Genomic DNA, 27,233 nt, shown 5'->3' on the forward strand with positions numbered 1-27,233 from the left:
TATTATAAATTGAATGTTTTTCTGGGATATCTTGTACATATATAATCATCTACTCTTCAAGCGACAGTTAGTTCTAACTGTGCTCTTTAAACTTCTGAGCGCTCATTGTCAGTCACGTGCTCTCTAATCAGGGAGCGCTGAATTGATCACATGATATCAAAACAGCTGACGCCATTAACTGGTTTTGGAAAAGTGAACCGCTCACATATGATCTAGAATATATTTTTATCACTGTTCAATACATGTTAAGAACAGAGGTAACGATCTATTGATGGTTCCTCTCGTACACAAACTGATTTACTTTCGTTCGGTCACTCAGCTGGACAAGAACAGCTGGTAAAAGAAAGAAATAGCGAAACAGCTGTTAGTCGAAGGACAAGTGCATAAGTTGGAAGGTGTGTATGTATCTTATCCAGCTGTGAGCTGTTTTCGTCAGTGCTAGTGCAGTGCCCTCAAAAGGAGTCCTCTCACTTTGTTATCCACCATTTTATCTCCCTTCTCCGATACAGCATGTGCAGAGAAGTCCTAAAGAACTCAAAAATCCGTGGAGTGATCATATAGCAATTTCTCTCGCTGGGACTGTGGGAAGGAAAGTTGTGACATTACATTAGGTAATCAAAACTTAATTTAAGCAAATCCATTGATGGCAATTCCAGTAATGAGGGTGCCATTTTGTTTCTTACACTGCCTGGTACTTAATTCAAGCATTTAATGTGCGTTCTTCTGGTTTAATGGCCTTAAGCAGACCTTAAAGGTCAATGAAGGAACAAAGGTTTGCAACAGTAAAAAATTGAGGTCAAAGAAGCATGTTGAGTTCAGGTGTAGATGAAACCGAAAAAATTCATTCTAATTCCCTTTCTTTTCAATCAGTAATTAGCTGTTATAAATTATATAATTAAATATATAATCATGGCAGTTGGATACATACATGTAGTATTTCCAGTTTTTGAAAAATTTGCTAGTATGTGGCATTGACATGAAGTAATCTCATTGGTCGTGCAATGACCATCTTGGAACTTTGGCCCAATGGGAAATAAAATTGGCCCATTAAACTGTCAGTAAGGCAATTAACAGCTATTTTATTAATATACTCACACCAGGTTTTCTAAATTGTAACATAATTTAGCTATTAGACCTTGTGGGGGTGCTGAGAAACTAACAAATATGAAAATCACTGTGTACTTGTGTGCCATTAACGTGCTACTTGATTGGTTGCAAGAACTCCTTGATTTAACTCACATTTTTTTAAAGGTATAGATTTCTGATTAAGTTTTTATGCATCAAAATACTTTAGAAATATTTTGAAATTCATTGAAAATATCTTGGAATATTTGTCTCAAAATACCTTGCAATACCTTGAGCATAATATTAATTATTCCAGGGATCTGCCCTTCTCAATCTGGAACCTGAAAGTATTAAACATGGTTAATGCCATTACCAGTAGTGGTGTTCAACCTTAATAAGGTGTATCTCTTAATTACTATAATTTCTACTTCTTGATAACAATTTCATCCATGATTTCAACATGCACTTGACCTGCAACATCATTGTTTAATTTCACAGAAATGTGTTTTTTAATGGTTTGGTTTTAATGGTTGTGTGAAATTGTGAAATCAGCCATTAATATACTACATGACAAAGAAAGGTAAACACCTATTAAAAACCATTTTATTTTGATAATTTTTTGCATGTTGACTTATCTTAAAAAAAGAAAGAAATGATCAAAATTTCAAGTTTATCTGTTAATTTTTTTTTTAGTTTCCATGGGTCGTTCCTTAAAAAAATAAAATTTTGTTTCAACATTTTTGTTCACATTTGCATCGCAACTTTTGTGAAGTGTGTTGCAATCGGTCATAATTTTTACTCATTATGCTTAGAGTGCGTAGAATTGAACAGATCCGTCAGCTTAGTGACTTTGAGAGGGGGCGGATTGTTGGGTTGCGCGAAGCAGGTCTGTCGGTCAGAGAAGTGTCTAGAAGAACTAACAGATCCTTAAGAACCATAGTGCGGTGTTACCAGGCATGGACTCAGGAAGGCCGTGGGCACAGAGCCAGAGGCACTGGGCGACTCAGAGGAACCACAGAGCGCGAAGATCGTCGATTGCGACTTTTGGCTCTTAGAGACCGATTTAGCAGCAGTCGAGCTATTGCAAATCAGTGGTTTGAAGAACATGGGAATAGGGTTGGTATGCGTACAGTATATCGCCGAATACGAAGTTTTGGCCTTTTGTCCTATCGTCCGCATTGGGTGCTGCCTCTCACTCGCAAACATCGATCTAACCGCTTACAATGGTGTAGAGAGAGGATTCAGTGGGACCAAGAATGGACTCAGGTGATCTTTAGTGATGAATCCCGCTTCTGTCTGGGGATGAACGACGATCGGACAAGGGTGAGAAGACGACGGGGTGAAAGGCGAGATCCACAATTTGACAGAGAGCGTCATGTCCACCGTACTGTAGGCGTTATGGTATAGGGTGCTATCGCATATGGTAGCAGGTCACCCCTAGTTTTCATTAGAGGCAACATGACTGCCCAACGCTATATCCAAGAAGTGTTGGAGCCATATGTGATTCCGTATTTTCGAACTATCCCGAACGCTATTTTCCAGCAAGACAATGCTAGACCTCATGTTGCTAGGCAAACAATAACGTTCATGGATCAACATCAAATCAACCGTTTACCCTGGCCACCTCGATCGCCGGATCTGTCTCCTATTGAACATGTCTGGGACATGATTGGCCGCAGACTGTTGAATTTACAGCACCCTCCACAGACTTTAGCAGCCCTTACTCTCATGAAGTTCAGATTGCCTGGAATGAGATATCTCCAGAAGACATTGACAATCTTATTAGATCCGAGCCCAGGCGTATCAATGAGTGTATAAGGAACCGTGGATGCTCAACACACTATTGAAAAAAAAATGAAGTTCTTCCTCCGATCTTGCTGAAAATGTAATCATTGAATAAGTATGTGGTACTGAACACGTACAAAAAAAATTATCTTTAATGGGTGTTTACCTTTCTTTGTCACGCAGTATATAAGAATAGAATATTATAAAACCATTTCAAATAGTATTAATAAAAAAAAAATTCCGTAGTTATGATCAATTTAGAGCTTATTTTTGTCAGAAGGGAAATCAACATTTAGACTGATGTTCAGAAACAGCATTTGAGTGGATGAATGTATTTAGTGTGAATTAGAAATTTCTGTACCATTTAAAATACATGCAATAACCATAATAAAATTGTGTTGATAATATACAGAGTGTCCCATTTCAAAAGTTACAGTTTTTGTCAATAGTCTTGATAATAATGCTTTTTAGGAAGTAGAATGTAGATTATTTTTGTTTATCTATAATGGAAATGAGGATTTCTTATCAAAACAGTCAAAATCTAACACTTCTGTATTTAGTTATTTCTCAATTTGGCCTCATTAATCTTAAAGTTTTCAGGCATTATCATTGTCCAGTTTACTAATCCCTCTTTAAAATTTAATCTTGGTGTTTAATTTTATTGTTTAAAGTACCCTCAAGTTTATTACTTAACGAAGCTTTGCTAAATTTGGAACTGGTTTTTGTCAGTTAGTTAGTAGCAAGAATTAAAAAAATATATATAGGTGTGACGCGTTTGCGAGATGAAACCTCCCAAAATAGCATGGAAGAGAGTCCAACATTTTTCAAAAAACTGAATAAATCCAGATCTCTGAGATAGAGAGAGAGATACAAGAGAAAGAAAGAATGATGGGGGATGAGAAGAGAAAAATGGGGGGATTTAGATTCAGATGAGGCCTAATGCGTAATATGGGACTATTAGAATGAGAATGGTAGCACATGCAACTTCTCAAATTTTACAATAACTATAAAAGTATCTTGTATGTACATTTAAATAAAATTGCAAAAAGTTTTTGTATTTTCTTATTGATTTTTTCCAATTTTCTGTAAATTTGGATTTCGTTTCCATGTAGGTATGAAATCTTCCAAATTTTTATTTTCCACAATAACGAAAAAGCGCCTTTAATTAAATATTCAAATCAATATTAAGGCATGTATATTAAAACATAATAAATATAAAGTGTGATAAAGAAAAAATGTCAGCCTCTAATAATAGTTCGGAAGATTTTTTCGAGATATTTGTTACATAAATTTAAACAATTGCTTTTTTATGAAAGGAATCCAATAGAACTTAACAGGTTTTGAGATAAAATAATGAGAGAAAACGGCAAAATATCCGTCTTTGTTCACACATATTTCGGCCTTGACGAGCCCATTAGAATTAGCAATAGTCATTTTTCCTTGAGAGCTATGATACAGCTTACCTATTCACCGGATCAATATTGATTCGGTCCTATTGCTACCTACTCTGATTTATTGGCTATTAATTGAATTTCTTATAGGCTTTATGAAAGGAATCTGAAGATAAGAAGCAGTAAAACTACAAAAGTCTTAACCTTTTCAAAGAGAAATCCATTCAGTGAAAGTAAATAATAATACACTAGAAGATTGTGACTTTATCTGTCTTCTATCAGAATTTTCAAACGCAATGGGGAGATTTTACATCGGCTTTTTGTTCAGCAAACATGTAATCAAAAATAGGTAAATCTATGTGTCACGACACGCTTCTCAAATGCGCAAGCTGTTATCTTTCCTAATGTGAAAATGTTGATAAATTTCACCAGTCTCTATTTATGTTATTCAGCACGAGGTATTTAATTATAGGATCAAACAATGGTCAGAAAAGTGCTTTTGTTTGAGGATTTCGAATGAAAATAAAGTAGGGTCTACGACCTTCTCCAATTCTAGACGTCCAGACGCCTTTGTATAGTGCCGCGTGGGGGATATTCAAGTCGACAACGTGGTTGCCGGCGGTATCGAGTTCCCCAATGAGATATTTAGATAAAAAATATATCAAATTCGAGAAAACATTTAGTATTTTAAATTGTCTGCCCTGAAAAGAAGAACGCGCGCAATTTCCAGGGGTTCGTTAGGTGGTTTAATCATCGAGTAAGTCGCACAAATAGCCGTTAACAGGGCTTAAACAAAGTTATTAAGTTTAAGACATTTCACTATTTAAGCATAGAGGTAAAATGTAATATCTGCCATTTAATGTTTGCTATTATTTTGTATGCTTATACAACGATTTGGTAAATGACAATGCACGTGAGTGGGTAGGTACGTAGTGCACCTTTATGTTACGCCCCTGGCATGGCTAGACTATAGTGGCAATCACCTCAAGTCAGGTTCATTGATGTATCTGATATTTTCCTTCCATTGAAGTTCCTTAAATTCGTCTGCCCATAGCACCAGCATAAAAGCCCTGTTTACTGCTCACCTCATATTGTCACGTTTTGGACACGCTGTGATAAACTCAGTCCATAATCGCCCTTTACCCTTCAGTACGTCTCTGTGTGCCCTCATGTAGGTTCTAATATTTAAGCATTTTGTTGTTAATATATGCATATGTGTTTCTAACTTAACAGTGCAGCAAATGACTCCGTAACTTGTTCTTGAGTTTGCTGTTCCAAGAGTAATTGTGCCACTGATTAGATTATGTAGGTAGTTATTCAAATATAGTAAAAATTTCAACAACGCGATCTAACCCTTTTAAAACCAATGTGTATATAAAACCAGGTTGGAGCTTCTGCAACGACGAACGGACTATTTTCAGCTGACAAATTGGGCGATTCTAGGATTTATTCAGAAGATCAAGGGCTTTCTAAAAATGTAACGAAAAGATAGATCCATATTAAAAAAAATTAAGTGGATGATGTTTCCGATGTTCCGAAACGTCGTATTAAAAATCCAGTGACTGTCTTGTGGAAGACGAAAAGTGCCAGTGAAGAAGCGATTTTATTTTGAATCATCCTTTCAAATAAGTTCAGAATAAGATGAAAACCATTTGAGTAAATATCGGTTCTTTTCGTTTATTTCCGGGACCAGTCGGAATTTTACAATCTTTGAATCGCTGTTTTGTTCGGCACAAAAATGCGCAAGCTTGCCCGAATTTAACCGACTTCGTATCTCTTAGGGTTTGCGAGATTCCAATGGTGAGCAGCGAACTTGAATAACTCTGTATACATCCATTACGCTAAGAGTTCATCACATAAAATCGATATCCTTACACGAATAAACTATAATTTCTCGTGATTTAGAGGTAATTAAGACAGGTGGTTATCGTTGCTAAGTTTAATGTTTTTTAATTATTAACAAGTTGTAAAATAAAGATAATTCAACTTGAAACTGGTTTTAGTTTTATTCCTATTAGTTTACAACATATTTGCTCGATGCTAAAATAACGAAATTAAGTTTTTAAAATGGTCACGGATATTGATCAAATAATGAAATAGGTTAATTCATCTCACTTGTGTAAACGTTTCATCATTTCGACAGCACACTTATACAATCGAAATATTGTATAAATCTAGATCACGTATTTTGCATTTATTCAAAACTTCGATTTCTAAAAACTTCAGTACTATTCGGTTGAACTTAGCGCTTATATGTGTATAATGAAAAGTCAGACGTCATCAAATCTGAAAATCTTGCTGGCTGTTCAGTGCAAACCTCTCTTCCAATCCATTTTCCTGGATTTTGATCTAACCAAAGGTCCATCTGTTTGAAAATTCATTGCATTGTGTCATTGTGTGTTCTGTCAGATACAATTATTCTATTAAATTTTCTTTTAGCTATATACCCAACTATTTAATTTCCATTAATATCTGTCGAACAAAAGTATGCCGAAAAATATTCTCTTGTATATGAAACACTTACGCTCCATTGAATATAATTCATTAATTTATATTTTTGTTGCAGGTGGATTTGGTTAGAGCAGTGGTTGGCTAATGGGGATATCTATTCTTTAGGGTAAGAACAGTTTTTAATCATGTTGTAATTCATAAATTCATTATATGTTTTGGAGTTGATTTGATTTATTTCAAGACAATCACTTTCATATTATATTTGAAGGTGTAATTCCAAAAACTGCCAAGATCCTTACAGGCTTGTTATTTTCCACCAGATGCATGGCCTCAATAGTATCCAAGATCCGAGCAAAAGGCGTGACGATGACACTTTGGTGGCGGTGGCCACTTTGGTGACAGAGGGCCGAATTCCGGGACCATCACCCAATGGCAATACGCAGCACAAGGATTTTTACGAAGGCCCACATTGCAATAATTTAATCGGAATTGACCAAACTCATATTTGTGATATCAACCATCCATTGGTATGCATTTTTTCAACTTTAACAATCAAGTTTTCAGAGTTGATCAATTATTGATTTTAGTGCGAAAAATTTCGAGAAAACCGCGACATCATTTTAAAGACATTCAAAAAAGGCGACCCAATCTGTGTCGAAGTTCTGCTAACATGTGCTTGCAAGAAAATTGGCTCGACCGTTGCTGGAGATCTGGAAGATGTCGTTTTATTGGAACAGTGGTTCTTCTCTGCTTATCCTAATAGGTAAATACCAAATTTAATATATTCACAAGAAAATCAAATACTTCAAAAATATTTATCATCAATGTGCAAATACTTGCAAGCGCAGGTTTTATTAATATACCATCATGTTCTATGTACGGGTATTTGCCAGCTCATCGTGATAACAACGAGGTCAGCATCAGTTAATGGCGAATAAATGCTTCACTAAACTATATAAATAGCCTTGTCGTAAAAGTTGTCAATTTCGAGGTATTAAAATCTAGGGATATCGCGTTTCTCACATTCTTTCTCCTTCCTCTTCTGTTTATAGATCGCAAATTTATCTGATTATCTTATAACTCTTCTAATTAATGTGTTGAGTTTTGACTTCTCCCCCGAAAGAGTCAGGCAATGAGAGTGAAAGCGTCGTTTCCCAACTCTCTCACTCCATTTTTACTTCGCAGTCACGATTTTCTAACCGATTTTGGCTGGAACAGAGTTAGGGATTAAATTTCAAAATCAGTTCATCTTACTTTCGCTTTTTTGAAAACTAAAGCAAAATTTCACTTTGTTTACTGCGAATAAGCCACTAAGCTTCACTGTGTGTGTTCCCAGTAAGTTGTCAAGCTTCACTTCGTTTACAACGACTAAGCTGCAGAGCTTCAGTCTGTTTACCCCGAGTAAGTTCTTTGTTATTTTCTCTATAGTTTAAATAAACGTTACGTCGTATTTTCGTTAATGTTATTTCATACTACGATACTCAGACTTGAAGTCAGATTAGTTGACAGAATCTACGATAAATAAACATATTGAGCAAAAGTAAAACAAACCTTCCTATATTTTGTAAGTGTCTCTCATAGACCAACTGATTTTTTTAATTTTATTTTAGGGCTCCTGTTATCGCCCAATTCAACGTCAGCCAACTACTCAGCGCCATCCGATCCCAACTGTATTTTTCCCAAATCACCGCCTGGTTAGTCACTCAAGATAAATCTTCCCCGATCTCAGTGGATAATTTCCGCTATCGAGTTTCAATTCCTGAAGACTTAGTAACCCCTCTAACATTCTCTTTAAGCGCCTCCAGACATGAATTCCCAACCTCAGATCTCGGCAGTGGAACAACTTTAACTGTCTCTTTCCTGAGCGCCCCGCGACTGCCTTCAAGACCGGAATTTCATTGCAAGACTTGCACGGCAAAACGACAACCTGAAACCACGTTTTTAGTTAAAGAAATGGAGCTGAAAAATGAATTATTGGACGATCGGATGCAGACTTCTTGTACCGTGAAAGGGAAGCATTGTTGCGAGGACATGGAAGATCACAAAGTGAAAGGGAAGGTTTACGAGAGTGGCTGCAGTACGAAATCTTCAGAATTACGGGTGAAAAGACCACATATGGACAATACAAACGTCAATTTTCTGGGTGAGGACATAGAGCATGCTAGAATGAGCGGAAAAATGTACACGGGCAGGCCGCAGGAACGTTGCCATAATGCAAACATTGATCTCAGAACCGTTCAAAACAAGGGCCAACTGTTGTTGGACGCGATAGAGCGTAGTGGTCAAAGAAGCAGCCATAACAATGTCCAGAAGAATCTGCCAAAGCTGAGTGAATGTGATAATTTTTATTGTGATACGAGCGAAAGTGATAAGTTATTTAGTTGTAAGGAAAAATATAGTTTCAATAACGGCGTCAATAATTGTGATAACCGCTCGAAGCGAGTCAGGAAGATGCGCGATTTGTGTGATAGCAGATTGTCCAATGCCGTATGTGCGTCGACTGGCGCTCAGAAAAAAATCACGTTCAATGAGGAGGAGGCTCTACCATCTGGGAAGACTTTGCCTAAGTTGATTTACCCGGCAGACAGACACGACCACATCAAGGTTAAGAGGAATTTGGGGAATACGACACCAGCAGTGTTTGACAACCGCACAGGTCTTCCGTTGAGTAGCAGCCCCGCTCCGGTACGAAAAGGCCAGACGAGGTTTGATTTTGATTCGACGCTGGACTCTGTTTCGGCAATAAAGAGGTGGGTCCACGGGTAAAAATTGCGATCTTATGTCAGTATTTCATGCGAAGGTTTCACATCACTATGAGATAAATTTGCATTTCAGCGCTCTGTTTTCGAGTAGTTTCTCCACAGATGAAGAAAGCGAGAATGAAGGGGGGATAGTCTCGCCCCGCAGTCCCGAAATCTACGAGGGTCCAAAGAAAGAGCTTTATCAGGGCACATGTCGACAGAAGGGAAGATCCACGGGCTTGTTAGGTTGGTAAATGAATTACAACTGTTAGTGAAAAACGGAACCTATGTTAATGGGGAAGGAGTCGATGTACGTACTTTTCCTTTTTTTCTGATAATTGTGTCTTGATTTAACTCTTAATTGAACTTAAGGGACTGCTATTAAACTTACATAATGTACGTGAGAATTTCATTCAGATTAAAATCAAGTATTTCATTACTAAGTCGCAATTGTAACGATAGTAGTAGACGAGTTGCGAGTCAAAAATTGAATAAATGCGTTAAAAATTTGTATCATTTGGTTCGTGAAATTCTCCTCCGAATATAACTCGTGCCTCGAAAATTTTAGATAATTTTCAATGCACTTGTTATGTTATATATGATTATTTTGTGATTCGTACGTTGTATGTATACCGGAATTCAAGAAGTATTTTTTTTTACATAGGTACCTTTGAGGAGTCTGTGCTTAATGGCAGACTAGAGCCGGTCTCTACTGTTCACGGTTTCACGGCCGAAGTGGGTGCTAACGGATCTTTCGTTCCCAAACATCTGTTTGTCCCAGTCACAACATTCTTTTATGCATTTGGTGATCAAGACAGGGTCTCCACTCCTTATATGGTAAGGTCAAATGCGACTCAGAAGTATACCGAGTGACATTTTTAAATTAGAAACCAACATCTCAGATTTTATGTAATATGAAATGTATTTGTGTAATAAAAGCGGCATATTTTCATAATGTTTCGAAGATTTTATAACGCTAGATTTATAATTCAGAGCGTAAAATTTGCTTTTCAATGAAGGTCCCTAATCTCTGTTCAGGATTCAGAATGGCGATATAGGAGATATTTTCAAAAAGTTAAAATGGCGTCATATTTAAAAATAATTGTAGCAAAGTTAAAATCAAGACTATCGTTGATTGACATCGATAATGAGTGCACTCATTTGTTTCGATTATCAATTATTTTTAAAAAATTACAGTATTTTCGAAGCTATTTTCTTGGTTGCGTATTCACAATTTAATTTTGACATATTACGGCTCTTGAATTTCTATGTTTCAAATTACCCACTCAAAGGCTGTGTGAATTTTCTCCTAAATCTGATAAATTGTCAGTGGTTAACTTGATAAGGGTCTGAAACCTAACATATATATTAAATAAAAGAAGGCACCGAAGATATTGGTCTCTATTCCTTGTGCGTCATTCGGTATCACATCGAGGTTTTAGGATTTTTACTTGAGTTTTTCCATTTCAGGGCCATATAAAATTAAGCAAAAAAGGATACAACGTCCCGAAAGGGGGCACGGTCCAGGTAACCCTGTTCAATCCACTGGGGACCGTTGTCAAGATGTTTGTGGTGCCGTATGACCTCTCCGATATGCCGCCGAATTCACAAACCTTCATCCGTCAACGAACGTATTACATGCCGTCCGATGCCAGTACGGAGAAGCCAGACCTGGTTCCCAAGTGGTTGAGATTCGTAATTCACATCAGGTAATATAAATGTATTGATTTAGGACTTCATTTCTATTGTATCTCTATTTTTATATTATTTAGTACAATAGGAGACCCCCAAGCTGGAGCTTATTATGGTTGATACATTGTGCCTATGTATTTTCTGGTAACTGGTTGACTTGAAACTATCTTTAGATTACTAAGAGCTACTTGCGCTCCTTCCCTTAAAGTTAATATGGTCGTTAAAATTTCCTATTTGAAGTAAATTGTTTGCAACGATATATTAAATAACAGAATTGTCTCACAGCAATGTATTTTAATTTAAACATTTGATAAAACTGCGTCATAAACGTGTTGCCAATTTATTACTTGAGCTTGTGCATTCTTTACTTATTAAATTATCGTAAGTGATAATATATATAACATTGCTGTTTTCTTTGTTGCAGGTTTATAAGCTCCAAATCGGGTAAAATCTATCTGCACAGTGACGTCAGAATGATAATCTTAAGAAAGTCAGACATGGACACTGCCACTGCCCACGACATAGAAATGAACTACGAGCTGCGCAGCTTCGTGGAAACCCCACTCAATCCGGTATACTCCCCGAGGAAGTAACTAAAAATATCTTTGCGCCGGGTCGGTGACAGTACCTTGCGTAAAGACCCTATTGATCATTTTCCTTGTCGAGTAAATAGCCAAAATGACATTTTATTCCATGGCAAATCAGCTTCTCCCGCGAACGTTTATACTTGTTTGGGGCGTATGTTTTTCAGTTGTTTCATGCAGAAGTATTCGGCAGTTAATTTATAAGGCACAATCTTTGATTTCAGTTTTGGGAAAAGTAGTTAGTAAGAGATAAAAAATGAAGCAAATTGGAGTTTTGCTTTGATTATTTTATGAGAAATTGATGTTGGTAGGTAAAAGTAATGGATAATAATCATTTTTAGCCCCAAAAGAGTAAGATTTGTCGGATTTAATTAAAAGCTTAAAATATCGCCGACAAAATCTGTCAAAAAAATAAACGTTATACAGTTTTAAGGATATATTCTATTTTTCAGGAATGAGTTGTGACAGAACGTCGTTGTCAAAATGACACTTAACCAAAGTGGCCTCTGGAACTAATGTCACTGTCACATTGTTCCCAGCCACCATACTGGATAGCCTCATTTTGATAGCGTCTTGAAATTTAGGTTTCAACGTGAGTAGTCTTTATGTCTTCACAGCTGAAACATCTCGGCCAAAATCTAAGAATTTATCGAAAATATTTTTATTAATATGACGCTCAAAGAGTGGCTTCGTGAATGCGTTTGTCCAAACTTCATGCACGTCCACGAAGCTTTATCGGACATAGCGAGAAAATAACGCAATTCGCAGTAATTGACGTTTTCGATGTCAATTTCCAGTGAGAGTAAGTCATTGCGGTATTTTTCAAAAAGCGTAACATTTTGACTTTAATTTCAAATACTGTATGATCCAATCTCGACTGTTTCTCTACCGCAAATGAGGTCACTATGTCATGTGAGACATTTTCACATCATTTTTTCGGAGTGTGCGTCGTAAACTTGGACGTTTTAGTGCCGATAAAGTGTTTTTTACCTCCAGTAAGGTTGCTGTGACATTACCGTAATCTTTCATAATTAATCGACAATTGACATTTGGTGTTAGTTCTGGGGAGCGCATCCCCATGTATGAAAATATTTTAATGCCCAAATGACGTTTGTTCACGGTAGTCCAGCAGACCTCTCGACGCAAGAATCTATTTTAATATTGATGAACTTAGCATGATTTCAAAATGACATATATCACCCCCATAATTGTTAGTCATTTCCAGGCAGACTATGTTCTAAGTCTCGCCTGTTTTTTACTTTCAGTAATTGCAGCGTCAATGTAGTAGTCATCCTATGCTAATCTAATGTTCTGTTCTAATTCTCGGCTGTTTCTTGCTATTAATAAAGTCACTGTGACGTTAAAATGTCTGACTTATGTATTTTTGCCTGGCTGTTAGTCACCATAACGCCAAAATAACGTAGCAGAGTACTCCCGCAGTCCTCATAGATGTTGATGTAATTTCCAAGGAATGTATGTTTTATACCGTCTTTTCCTAGCGTCATAGCTACGAATTCGTCCACAAGACGTATCAAAATATTAAGATGAGTTCATCATCTGGGAGTTTTGCTCTGTAAATTACCAAGAAGCTTTAGGATATTTTTGACGCCATTCCATTGCCATCAGAGAACGTCTGTCTTCCATGTGCAACAAAGATTTTGACGTAATTTGCGAGAAGTGTATATTCTAAGACCGCATTGTTTTTTACCGACAGAAAGTCAATGACGTCAAGATCACACAGCAGGACGCCTCCGCAATCTTTACTTTCAATTAGCACGTAACACATGTGAAAATGACGTTTCTAAACACTATTGAAATCTTTAATGTCAACAAGGGCAATTTGACACCATCTTTCGACTGCTATTTATTTCTTCCGCTGACGTCACTGTGACGGCCTAATAATGCGCAACTAAACATTCCAGAAATCCTGATCCACAACGAACACATGACAGTTTGACAAAACTTTCAGAAGTTATTGTAGTGAAAATTACTGTCATGTCAAAATGATGTTGCAAACACTTAAACTTTAGAAGCAACAAGAGTTTATGTTTTGATTTTTACGCGACATTTCGAGGATTATGTCAAACTTTCAATGTTTAAAAAAAAATAACATAACAAAACTGCCCTGCATTTCTCAATATCAACAAACATGACATTTTGACGTGATTTTCATGTAGGGTTTATTAAGCCAACGAAGAAAATCGTCAAAAAGAAGAGTTTCGATCACTGATTTATCAAAATTCAAAAATCTTCCCAAATCAAAAAACAGAAATGTTACTGTGCTTTATTGCGCAGCGTTAAATTTCTTCTGAAGAGAGTGGAAGAGATTGAAAAAAACGAAAAGTTCTGATTGATTAAAAAGTAGAGTGATGTTTCGAATTGTTTTGGTCAATTTCTAGCGAGCCAAACTTCATCAAAGGTTTGAAAAATGACAATAAAATGGCCTAGTAAAGTTGCCTGCGAAATATAATATCAAAATATATGCGTGGTTTGAAGGTCTGGTTTTGATATTCCTGACATCTGGAAAGTAGAACATTACCCTTCGAGTGACGTCAAGCTGACCTGGAAAAATAAATAGCAAACCTATTAGTCCAAGGACACCAAATTTTGACGAAATCTAAAATTTGAATAACAACAAATTGCGGTTGATACAGTCGAAATGAGACAAAACTTTAAGAGCCCGTTTAAGGCTATAGTCTTCGCCGTCCTTTTCTTTCATGTTTGACCACTAATTAAATGCCCTTTCTACCCGTTAGGCCAGCTAATTAAATAGTTGCTCTAGTTATGTAGCCGTGAGTGTATAGGTTGTGTAAAAATAGGAATAATTTGAATTTACTGGATTCTGGTTGTAATTACTGCAAAAATGGCATATTTGAGGACTTTAGAAGCCTCTTTTGTGCAGTTTTATTATTTGCGAATATTCACAAAATACTTTCATTTTCGAGCAATCATAGCTGCAATGTGATATAATTCATGTTCTTCAAATCCTTTTTGTCGTCTCGAGGATGTTCGATCAAGATATACCCAATTGGTACAGCACTTCCTTAATTTGTTAAAGTAAATGATTAGCGTATACTGCCATTGGATGCTGATTTTAATATTAGCTTAGTTATATTGTATCTTTATTTATAGAACACTCACGTATTAATTCATTTTATTTATAGCTATTGTTTTTGTACCTTATTATTAATATTATCGAATTGTTATGTATTTGTATAATGTGCGTTTTTCTATATACGTCACTCCTATGAAATCGGCAAAATTGTTTGGCCTTATATTTAGGGTCGATTAAGAGTTTTATTATAATATGTATATTTACATCACGCATATTAATTTTCTAGATATTGCGAATAAACGCGAAATGAGAAAATGCATGAAGGAACTTTTTTTCCCTCAGACCACGTGCGTGTAACGAGAGAACTACCTCCGTGTGTACACTCATTTAGTGCACGGCAGTTATATTAATTGAATTAAATGATTATTATTAACACATCACTAATAGCGGAGAAGAGTACGGGAAAATGGATAGGATTCGCATCGAGGACAGCCTAGTACGATTCACTACTATTTCAAGCTGAAATTCATCCAATAGAAATGTGATGTGTGTGAAGGCTTCTCCAGAGAGGCCGGTGAAGCAGCTCAATTATAATCTGCTCAGTCAAGCAACGAATGAATCCCTTACATCATTAGTTTTGATTCTAAAATCGTCTGGAACTTCTACATGGCTTTGAATACTTTTGGCGAGTATAATCAGGTCATCCATGCTGCAGACTGAAATTCCAAGAGTACTGGAAGGATAAGTCGCAGTGTAAAAGAGTCCTGTCAGGATAATCTAAAGTCAAAGCTGAATCTGTAATGTGGTAGAGCAAACAAGTAACAATTACTATGCGGCCTTTGTGGGATATGGTCTGCTCTTCACAAATTTATACAGATTGGGTGTGGGAACTTGAAATACCAGCTATATCTTGAGAAGAACGATACCATGCAAGTTTTATACAAGTGTCTAGCAATTTACAAAAAACTTCAACACACTAGGAGAAACCAGTAAAGTACAACAAGGTGTTTTGTATTGAACAAGGCTTTAGTAGATCTCAGTTCACAATAAAAGATTAGTCCACAATTCTTTTTGTAATATTACATTACAAGTAAATAAAGTATTGTTGTACTTTTGCAACAAATTCTTAAAACTATCTTTAATCGTCAATATTAAGTCAAGTTGAAACAAGGACAAACAGCAAAAGATTATCAATTTGTTCCCCTTCTTTGATTTGAAACTCCCTCGCGTCCTAATGCAATAAAGAGAAATACATAAACAAAGTAGTCAATAATTCTGTTTTCAATTTATGTTATATATATATTTATAGAATTCTTGGTTTGAAACCTCCAAATCATTACTACTAAAAATGTATCTGGAGTGCTCAACATCACTATTATAGGTATTTTAAAAATCTTAAAATGGTATCTGATATTTAGTTAAGACACTTTATTTGCAGGTTTTACAATATTTCACGATTTTAATACATCACTTCCTTTTACTGATTCAACCTCAACTACATTGCCCCTTTTCACAATTTCTCCTTTTTCAGCCAATATCTCCTCTATGTTCCTTTTGCCATTGAGATCAGTAAACCACTTCAAATTATCAGCAATCAAGTGATTATTCTGGCAGCCAACACACTTTACTATGACTACTCCTTGGGTATAAGCAACTTTGGAAATGTGGTGTAAGTTTCTAGATTTACATACCTTGCAGGTGTATTCTAGGCGAAGCTTTGCTGCTTCGCACTGCCTTAAAGGAATTGAAGTTGTTGGTGGTGAAGAGGAGTACATTTTAATACTAAGTTTGGCAAATTGTCTTTGGCTTGTGCTAAGTTGTAAAAAGGGTTGGAGCTTTAAATAGTGGTATTTTTTGAAGATGGAATTAATAGCTCGTAATCCAGTTCGTAATGAAGTGTGGGCCATAGTGGTTTATGAATATCAATCACTATTTCTGATGTAAAGATGCAAAATATCTAAGCACTAAAAACACATAACTAAATTTCACAGCAAAATAGCAGGAACTGATGGTGGTGGTAGACACAGCGTTAGATCCATTACAACTTAGAGCTCACATACAGGGTTCAAGGTTTCAGAACTGATCAAAATAATAGAACTTGAAGTTGTAATTAATTTTATTTAAAATTTATGAATTTAAATGAAATATCGAGATGAAAATATATAAACAATAATAAATATGAATATATAAATATGTATGGTAATCAGGTTTTCGAAATTCAGTTCCATCAAACCTAGCGAGACTGCGTTCAACACTCATCTAGATTTGAAAAGCCCTCGGAATTTGACCTTACTGTCGTTTGTCTCCAATCACTAGTTATTACTACACCTGACAGTTGACAATTCAGATTAATAGCGACGCATCGGACTGTATTAAGCCAAGAAGAAAATAAGACATTTTGATTTTCTCTCTGAATTTCCCAGATTTCCATCGGTGCAAAAGAATCACTCCTATTTTTTGCAAGAAGTAAGTATCTCTTAAATAATTGTATTAGAATTCCTGCAGTTTAGTTGGTTCATTGTATTCATTATTGTTTGGTAGCTCATAACACAAAGTTCACTATTTAAGACATTTACCTACACTTAGAATTGATTATGACCAGTTTGACTCTACTATTATTTGGGTATTGGGGTTTTGCCCTTTATAGATATAAATATACTGACACAGATGTAGTGCCTTGAGCTCTGGGTTAAAATTTTCTAATAGGTAGTCTATGCCTCAAGTGATCAAAAAATTTTCTAATGCAGTTTATAAGTTATATGACTTGCTAAAACAAATAAAGAGCTTATAAGCATCATTTACATTAGTGAGGTGTGTTTAAGTTGCAATGTACAAGACAATGTCTAACTCAGTGTACACTTAGGTGTAAACACTATTAGCATTTCTAGAAAGCCATGTTTCATTCACCTAAGTAGCTTAAGACTTGCATTAACTTCTCCATTCAAGGTTTAAGCTGTTTTGCTTCTGCAAGTTTTTGTCCTTGAAGGCCTTATTGGCAGGATTCATTGCAGTTTTGTATTACATTATGCAAGTAAACAGGTAAGTAGCTGCCAGCTTTTGGAAAAATTATTATTCTCCATATTCTTGTGGAAAGTATTTTTGCACCACATTGCTTGCCTAAGTTCTGTGCAATCACAGTTGCAAGCAAGAAAGCATCAGTTGATGGGAACTATATTTTTTTTAAGAGTGTACACTGTATGTGACTGTACATACTTTGGTAAAAAATGGTACAGTCATTTTCAGGTAATTAGTGTGGGAAAGTAACTGTAAATGTCAGTTTTGTGGGAAAATAGCACCTGGTCCTTTTTTTGCACTAGTGCGATTAAAAATATAATGTTCATTACTATTATAGTGCAATAAGATAAATATTTTATCAGAATCAATACCATTTACTATAATTTAGGGATTAACAGGCCTTCTTTCCATTCTGAGATATAGTTGTTATATGTTAAATTTTCTTTCTATGGGCAAAGTTTTGTTATAAGGGCAAAGTGACTCCACTTTTCAGTAATAAAAAAGTGAATTTTAGATAAAAACAACTTACTTTTTGATTTATAGTATGTCTGAGGAAATCCCTTATGGCATAAAAGAGGAACTGGATTATATTGTAAAACTAAGAGGGTTGCCCTGGTCGGCAACAGAAGATGATGTTGCCAAATTTTTGGGTGGAGAGGGCATTAGGGAAGTGCACCTTACTCTGAGCAAGGAGGGACGCCCAAGTGGGGAAGCGTTTGTAGAACTAGACAGTATGACTGATTTGGAAAGAGTAGAGACTCGAGATAAGGAGCATATGGGTTCCCGCTATATTGAGGGTGTGTATGACATTCTCAACAGTTTTATTTGTATTTTCATGTCATGCATTTGGATACATTTTTTGTGTACTTTTAGTATTTAAAGTCAAACGTGCAGAGATGGACTGGATAGTCAACAGATCAGGGGCTGCGTGTGGAAATGATGATGGGTGCGTGCGCCTACGTGGACTACCTTTTGAGTGTTCAAAAGAAGAAATAGCACAATTTTTTACTGGTAAGTTAAGTTTATTTTTCTCCAGTTTTCGAAAACAGGATATGCTATATCTGCGTTATAGCGGTGTTTTTTTGAATCCCCCAAATTAGTTCGGTTAATTTTATTGAACCAACTATAAAAAGAATCCATCCTAATCGGGAATATAAATGAGTTCTTCTAAATTTAAATTAAATTTTGTTGATAAAATTCGACCTAAGGTTGTTAGTGAACGATATCGGTCTAATGGCACTAATTGGGGTAATAATTCAATTTGAAATGGGTGGTTGTATTTTTTGGGTAGGGTTGGAGATAGTGCCCAACGGTATAACCCTGCTGACCGACTACGCGGGGCGCAGCTCAGGGGAGGCCTACGTTCAGTTTGCGAACAGGGCAGTGGCGGAACGGGCTCTCGAGAAACACAGGGAAAAAATCGGACACAGGTGGGGTAAGGGCGTAGGCCTGGAGAGATCTTTTACGTATTTAACTTAGAGTTAAGCATGATTGTTTCCACCCGTAAATTCGACTTTAGCCGTTTTCGACCTGTTTTCTTGTGGAATTATTTTGGCTAAATCATGCTTAAACAGCCAAAGCTTCTCTCTTGAGGTCTGCGAGACTTGGGGCTGGGATGGGAATGGAGGGCGGGGGGTGACCCGTGGCACGCCATTGAGGTATTATTTAACCTTAATTGTTAATAGTTTTAATGCGTTTTACGATTCAGTTATCTATGTTTGCGCGATCGAACCCGAAGGGACATTTTGGATAATGGTGAATTTGGTTTGTTAGCTACACAAACAACACAATTAACTGAAACCGTTACAAAATGTCATTTTTTTCTTTCAAATTGTAGGATCATTCGCTAAAAGGAATCTAAATAATTTGCCTATGACACGCGGTCAAAAGACTTCTTATGTAGGTAACTTAATATTTTATATTAGGAAGGCTATATGTATTATATCGTACTGTTCGAGGGAATTCCTTAGAATATTTTAAGACACAGCCAAAATCAATCATTTTCTAATTCGGTTACTTTTTTATTGTTAACGTCATACACAGTCGCTTTTTTAAATAGACTTTTCATATTTAATTGCCAATTATCCATATATATTTCCCATCGGTAAGAACGGCTCGATTTTTAAAATTCAAGTTGAAATTTCTTAGCATAACGTGAAGTTTCTACATATTGTTTCAATATCTGTTAAAATTATAATTATTTAATGTTGCTGTTGGTATTAATGGTCTTGTCATCAGCTGTCACTGTTACGAATGTTTCAATTTTTGGGAACCTACCGGTTGAAATTTTTTAGAATAATATCACTCTTCGATAGTTCAATATGGTCGTTGGAATCAATTTTTAAAATTCGTTATTGTTAACTGTCACTGTCAATTGTTATTGGCGTTGTTACTAACTGGGTACGTCCGATATCCTCGGGTGTGAGATGTGGGGGGGGGTTCTACTTTGATGACATCACCATTGTTTGAGAAGTGAAAACTTACACAATTTCGTTGTTGGTAGAGATCGGACGTTGAGCTTTCCCTCCCACATTTTATGTGGGTAGTGGGTGCTGAGGAGTTTTGTTGACATATGTGGCAATACAATAAAATTTGTGGAAAATAGGTTTAGTCTAAATTTTTTAAATTATTTTCGACAATTAATACAAACAAATCTTGTTTGAACATGTTTATGTTCATATAATCACATGCATACTCAAAAATCTGAGTAAAAAAATAGGGAACACTACACCTGCGTTCAAAACAAAAGTTGACAGTGACAGATAAGTTGTCGCCTTCTTGGATCTCTAGCTCTGCTGGTTTTATACAGAGCTCTCATTGAATACTTCTACAAAGGTCATTGTTTGCACTTTTTTGTTTGTCAGCAGATTCCTAAAATATTTAAAATCCTCGAAAATATCCTGGATTTTTGACCCTAATGGTTTTCCTATTCACCCCAGATACATCGAAATATTCCGCAGTAGCCTGTCAGAATTGAACGAAGCCCTAGGTTACGCTCCACGTAACGGACCTCCCGCCAGGGGCCCTGCAACTACCTTCGGTAATCGACCGGGGCCCTACGATCGCGGTGACCGTTTCGGCGGACCGGGAGGGGGCAGATTCCTTCCTAGAGGAAATCGAAATTTCAAAGGAGCCAATCTTGGCGGTAGGCATTTGGCTTTTAGGAAATCCAGTGGGAAATATGGTTACCTCTAAAAGGCGACAATAATACACTCATTTAGAACGTCCAATCCGCACAAATTTTGGATAGTGTAAATGAATCTGATTTTGTGGAAAAACAATTGTGGATAAAATATACAGAAAGTTGTATAATTTTAGGATAATTCAAGTTCTATTCTAACTCAATCAGACGATTATGATGACTCAATGTTAAAGCTTATGGAGGTTTTGATTGTTTATGTTCAAAGTCTCCAAAAGCTTGATTTGCAACGCAAAATATTACTGGTAAAGACGTACCTACTAAATGAGTGTATTGGTGTGGAGTTTCGGATTTTTGTTCTATTTGGTAGTATTGTTTCTTCTTAAGATAACTATTGGGTATCACAAAACCGAGGCCAGGCACGAGGAACTGCACCACCAGTGAGAAACACTCCAGACAACACATGGAACTCCACTTCCGGAGTTCAAAACCACTGCATCCACATGAGAGGTCTGCCTTTCAGGGCCTCACAACAAGACATATCAGAGGTAACCTTATCTTTCTTTTTTGTTTGCTACAACCCATTTTTTAATTTGAATTAGCCTGAAATGTACTAATATTTGGAAGAAACTACATCACTTAAAAATTCTCTGTTCACTACGAAAGCAGATTATATTTTTCCTGTGTATAAATAATGGGCAGTGACACTTTGAAAAAAATAGATAGTGTTAGTGATCGAATTTGACAAATGAGTGAGGTCGGAAATTCAGCAAATGTCACTTATTAATAAGACATTTGCTGAATTTCTAACCTCTCATTTGTCAAATGCGATGACTATCAGTATCCATTTTTTTATACAGGGGAAAAGCTTCTGCCTTACACAGCGTATTGAGGTTTTTAATAACTTGGAACGACAAACACACACAACTAACGTTACTTCCAGTTTTTTAGTCCGGTACAGCCGGCTTCAATCCATATTTTGACTGATCACATTGGACGCCCCTCCGGTACAGCAGACGTGAGTTTTTCTACGCACGAGGACGCCCTCAAGGCCATGTCCAAGGACAAGAGTCACATGTCACACCGTTACATCGAACTGTTTTTGAATTCGTCCGAAGCGCAAGCTCCCATTGGGACTCCCGCCAGATTCCGGCGTTAAATGGTATTCGTCGGTATCTAATGGAAATTGTATTGAAGATGAGACTTATTTCAGTTTACTTAAGTTGTAAATTATTGTGTATGTGTGTATCGCTTACATCATATTTCTCTTTATTTGGACTGGTCAAGGATTATATGAGATTTTTTAGGTGATTTTGTGTTTTTTTTTGTCCTTCGCGGAAAAGATTCTAGTTTGCCCAAAGTTCTCTGAGAAAACAGAGGGTTAAATCTGCGATTTGTGCCAGTTTTAGTTAGATCTTGTGCATAATTATTCACAAGTGATTTGTTCGGTCGAAAATTCCTGACGTTTCCTGCCATACGGTATTTGTCATATCAAAAGGAAACTTATCTATGTGTGATTCAAATGTCTTCCGATGCTCTATTATCGACGTGAAAGAGAATAATGTTTGGTTGCGCGGTCAAACACAAGCCATGAATTGACAACAAAGAATATCAGATGTTTCTATTTGACATTTTCGATTTGAAGGAGAAGTCATCATGACAACACAAGTAGAACAGCAACTAAGAGAATTGAGTATAACTGAAAATGATCCAAATGTCTTCACCCTCGTATCTACCACAATCACATGAGCTCATTCGCAGAGATGTTGGACTGACAAATATCACCCAATTAAATCGGCGGTGACATGACTCTTTAGATACTTTTTCATTTTTATGAAAAAAAAATATTTTTGGCATTCTGAGGACATTGTCTAACGAAATAAATGTGGGCCTTGTTCATCTTTTCATTTTTTCAACACTTACCTGTTTTACGGGACCGTGGAGCGAAAAGGGGTGTTGGGTGGGGCAGCTAAAACGTGATTTTGATGTATTTTTAGGGTAGTTCAGGTTAGTTTGATGTATTTTTAGAAGGGTGACATCACTTGTATTAAATATTTTTGTGTGAAACCTTTATTTATTGTTATTCTTCCATTACGATTACTTTACTTTTCCTTATCTTATCTTATTAGCGTATCCCCTGCGCAAGAAAAATATTTAATAGAAGTGATGTCACCCTTTGGAAAACTTCAAAAAATACATCAAAACTAACCTGAACTACCCTAAAAATACATCAAAACCCCGTTTTAGCTGCTCCATCCAGCACCCCTTTTCGCTCTACGGACCCGTAAAACAGGTAAGTGTTTGAAAAAAAAATGAAAAGATGAACAAGACCCACATTTATTTCGTTAGATAATGTCCTCAGAATGCCAAAAATATTATTGTTTTTTTTTTCATAAAAATGAAAAAGTACCTAAAGTGTCATGGATCCTAAATAACCATCTAGTTTTTAATTTTTGTCATCACTTTCAACATTGTGCAAGTGTGACCTTAGCCGTAAAGGACGTTTTCGGGAACGAAAATTTTCAATAATTGTGTCTTATTTTGGTTAAAGAGGATCCGAAAATCTGGAGTAGAATTCCAAAGTTGGCCGAAATTGAATTAGGAAATTAAAAAAATAAATAAACACAAATTTGAAAAAAAAAATTCTTAGTTTTACATGATTAACATAAAAAATACACGATCGCAGTCTAACTATGGTCTTGTTTGCAGGTGCACGTGAAAGAAGAAGAAAACCCGAGTGGCAAATCTCACGTTACTGTTGCTCGTTGCCATGTTAAATATTTATAGCCATACCTGCGTTTCGACCAATCGCAGACCCATCTTTGGTAATGGAATTAATGGATCTATGGCGTATCGCGTGGGAAAGGGTAAAAAGGGTGGGTCTTTGGATGGGAAGTTCGACCTTCCACTGGGACAGATCGAGTTCTACTTTTCACCTGAAGATGGGTTCGACTTTGTTGAGCTATTGGGCGGTAGGTGACTCTGTAGGTCAGTTCAGTTTGAAGTATTTTTGAAATTTCTGGTTGTTGACACTTGGTGTGCACTTAAACATTTTTTAATCGGATTTTAGGGAAGAAAATTTTTTATTTGCGCGATTTTGGTGATGTGGTGGCAACTTCGTGCTTTAACATTTATTTTTAAAAGTTTTTGACGTATGTCGAAGTATGCTAGTTTTTGACAGATGGTTGCATATTTCTTTCAAAAAACGCTAATCTTTGACAGATTCGCGAAATTTTGATAGACAAGAGCATAAAAACTGATCATATATACATTAGATCGGTTTGAGGCGATTTAAATTAATTCTCATCACTTTCATTTAAGAATCCTATAATTCAGATTCGGATAAACTGAAAATGTTTATTTATTTGTTAATTATTAAATCTTCTGCTGTGGAATAACTTCAGAGATGTAATATCGGCGTGTTTGGCATTTGTTTTTAAATGTGTAATTTTTTGTCATTCAGTTGTTTGAGCAGAAAGAGATCTTGAATAGTGACGTAGCAATTTTGACATACATGAAGTTTTAGTTTCTTACTAAATATTATTAAAACTTCGATTTTTTATTTCGGTTTTAAGGATTTTTCTGAGATTTTAGAGGTCGAGATTGGTGACAGATGGTGGCGCATTTAATTATAGTTTAGCCCAGAAAGTAGGTAGCTGGTGATAGTGCTTTCAGCCTGGTCTTCACCTAAATTTTAGTTTTCTATTCAAAATATAACTGTATTCGTGCCTTCTAAACGATTGTAATTTTCATTTCTGGTAGTTTTTCGAATGCTGAGAGGGTTTAGACTTCGGGATAATTGGACTACATGTTGGCTGATAGGTGGCTCTGTCCGCTTCATTTTTAACATTAAGAATTAAGTTCAAATAGACCAAAACTTCTCATAGAATAAAATGTCTAACGGCTGTACTAATCATTATTCTTTGTTTATTTTAAGAATATGACAACCTCGCGCTTGGTATTTGTTTTGAGCATGGACGTCAATTTTTGACACTTAAGTATTTGAACAGATAAGCACTATTGCCAGTTAGAGTAACAATTCGAAAGTTTTCCCATAAATTTCAGTTTTATATGACATTTTAGCAAAATATATTTTTATTCCTGTTTTTTTTAATTTTCACCTCTATTCTTCACGGTTTTCTTTTATAGTTTTATAGATCGTTGCATTAAAAATTAAGACATCAACAGAAGTATGCGGTATTACCTGTTCATCCTCTGACAAATTCGGGTTGCAGTTCTATTGATAAATTGATGAAGAGTGACTATTGCTTTTGGGAAGTGAAGGAATCATTGGCGATGGGTGTTCAAGGGGAATAATCGTTCATTATACGGTGGTTAACGTCTTGTTAAAAGTCAATTAATCAATACGCTGATTAGAAGAGGGTATCTGTGACTATACAGACTTAATCACGTATGAATTGGGATTGACATAATGCATTTTCAGTATTGGGCATTCAAGAGAGCTTTGATTCCCAAACTCTATAGGAGTTATATAAAGCACGATTTATAATTTCATCAAAATGTTTATTGTTCACCAACCATCCAGTGGCCCTGAACGCATTCATTGTAACGAATTCTACTTACACATCGACCAGTTCCACTTCCTATTATTATCATTTTGTCGACTTCATCATGGTTCCTCCCCCGGTACCATCAGCACTAAAAAACGTATAGATTTAACTCAGCGCTACGTCATTTATTTTATGTAGATAAGAAAAGTAGCTACTGGGCTTGCTGCCAAGTCATCTTTGGGTCAGTTAAAAATTCATTAAACAGAGTGACTCGGCAAAAATCTTTGGTAGTGGTACCGGGCCTTTACACTTTATTCATAAGATCATCTTACCTGTCGACACCTCAGTGGGCGCCATTAATATTGTGTATAATGAGAACATCATATTTCCATTTTGCACGGATTTTTGGATGGGAGAGCCAGTTCAGTTCAGTGGTACCTATACATATAATAGCGTTAAGGAGTTGTACCCCTGGTGTGCGTGTGTGAAGCTCATCATTAACGACAATATACAAGGGTTCAGTGCATTAATTTGTGCTCATTCTAGTGGAATGATTACTCGTAAGACTCGAAAAGTTTCATAAATCAGTCTAAGTACGTAAAACATCCACTGAGTTTTTGTATGTTAAATATCATTTACAGGTGTAGGTACCTACCTGAAATTCAATTAAGCCTATATATTTAGTCATGTTTTCAATAAAAAGCTAAGTAGATACTTTTTATGTCCTTACCCACCAAGGCTTAAAACATCGATTCAATTCGATTTTGATGTGTGATCGTTTCTATGGTAATTTCCATATCGGCAGATTAGAGAGTAAACACAATATTATGTATTCTGTATTGTCTGAAAAGGGTAAATTTAAAGTGCTAAGAGTGCACTAACGCCGTGTGTGTAATTTCTGAACGCAATCTTGTAAAAATACATTGCGCGTTCGGGAATCATACCCCTGGTGTGCGTGTTTTTAGCTTGTAATAATTTCTCAACGAGTGAGTTTATTGTAATTTTCCGTCACTTCCAATTCTAATGCTTAATCTATATATTTATATATCGTGTGGTATTTGAATATAATATATTCAAGAACGCGCACCGTATTTTTCACAGGATTGTGCGTTCAGGGGTAAACAGATCTAAGTGCATTTTTTACTAAAGGTAAATACTATTAAGTACCTATCTTTGTGGTGAAATCCATTGGCCTAACTTGAAAAAAATCATTGGTTAAAAAGGCTAAAACATTTCCTAGTTTTCTTTGCAAAGCTAAAGTTGGGTACGATTGAATATTGAGCCCACGCATGCCTCTGTTTAATGATGGATCGAAGTGTCAAATTTTTCGGTTGATAGGCGACACTAATGTTTGATTGATTCCATCATGAAATTCATTGGTGCAACTTAAATTATTCAGGGGTTTTACTTCATATAGAAAAAATCGAAACTGAACTTATCGTTAAGTCCACGTACGCCTCTGTTTCGAAATAGATTAAAGTGGTATTTTTTGGGTAATAGAGAACTCTCAGAATTTGTTTCTACGGAGAGGTTAATTTCGCGGATCTTTAAAATATTCATTATCATTTTCATTATATATTATTCATATATTAGTAATTATTTAACAAACAAGTGCATTAACGACGGGAATTAATAATCGAGACATTTTTTGTATACTTAGTAGTCAGCAAAAACTTAAAAATGTGTTTTAGGAACAATCTTAAAACGAATTTTCAAAACTAACAGTCAAGTCCGCGCAGATCAGATACATTGCAGAGTTCATTAAACAGATCATCAACAGTAAATATCTCTCAATCTCTTTGGT

At 36.0% G+C, this 27,233-nt stretch overlaps 3 protein-coding genes across 3 annotated transcripts in view; 2 read left to right on the plus strand and 1 right to left on the minus strand.

Moving 5' to 3' along the window:
* LOC136411139 (translation machinery-associated protein 7 homolog) overlaps window positions 1-27,233 on the minus strand; it is a 79,934-nt gene that overhangs the window by 1,457 nt on the left and 51,244 nt on the right. The window lies entirely within an intron of this gene.
* Window positions 351-11,914, plus strand: atos (atossa). Its single transcript, XM_066393562.1, has 9 exons — window positions 351-611; window positions 6,808-6,858; window positions 7,013-7,219; window positions 7,280-7,455; window positions 8,303-9,442; window positions 9,528-9,679; window positions 10,098-10,270; window positions 10,904-11,142; window positions 11,550-11,914. The coding sequence occupies exons 3-9, from the start codon at window positions 7,013-7,015 to the stop codon at window positions 11,716-11,718; spliced, it is 2,256 nt and encodes a 751-aa protein (XP_066249659.1). The 5' UTR covers window positions 351-611; window positions 6,808-6,858; the 3' UTR covers window positions 11,719-11,914.
* Window positions 17,121-22,166, plus strand: glo (glorund). Its single transcript, XM_066393269.1, has 7 exons — window positions 17,121-17,230; window positions 18,323-18,576; window positions 18,653-18,790; window positions 19,071-19,209; window positions 20,719-20,924; window positions 21,306-21,466; window positions 21,862-22,166. Exons 2-7 carry the CDS (start codon window positions 18,324-18,326, stop codon window positions 22,075-22,077), a joined length of 1,113 nt encoding a protein of 370 aa, XP_066249366.1. The 5' UTR covers window positions 17,121-17,230; window position 18,323; the 3' UTR covers window positions 22,078-22,166.

Source organism: Euwallacea similis, chromosome 9 (assembly GCF_039881205.1).
Source record: "Euwallacea similis isolate ESF13 chromosome 9, ESF131.1, whole genome shotgun sequence".
Classification (NCBI taxonomy): domain Eukaryota; kingdom Metazoa; phylum Arthropoda; class Insecta; order Coleoptera; family Curculionidae; genus Euwallacea; species Euwallacea similis.

Excerpts from the sequence above, each read along its gene's own strand:
- atos (XM_066393562.1), top strand. The coding sequence starts at position 7,013 with ATGCATGGCCTCAATAGTATCCAAGATCCGAGCAAAAGGCGTGACGAT. Across the intron at positions 7,220-7,279 it reads GTGATATCAACCATCCATTG|TGCGAAAAATTTCGAGAAAA; the intron begins GTATGCATTTTT and ends TATTGATTTTAG. Across the intron at positions 9,680-10,097 it reads AAGATCCACGGGCTTGTTAG|GTACCTTTGAGGAGTCTGTG; the intron begins GTTGGTAAATGA and ends TTTTTTACATAG.
- glo (XM_066393269.1), top strand. The coding sequence starts at position 18,324 with ATGTCTGAGGAAATCCCTTATGGCATAAAAGAGGAACTGGATTATATT. Across the intron at positions 18,577-18,652 it reads GGGTTCCCGCTATATTGAGG|TATTTAAAGTCAAACGTGCA; the intron begins GTGTGTATGACA and ends GTGTACTTTTAG. Across the intron at positions 20,925-21,305 it reads CAAAGGAGCCAATCTTGGCG|ATAACTATTGGGTATCACAA; the intron begins GTAGGCATTTGG and ends TTTCTTCTTAAG.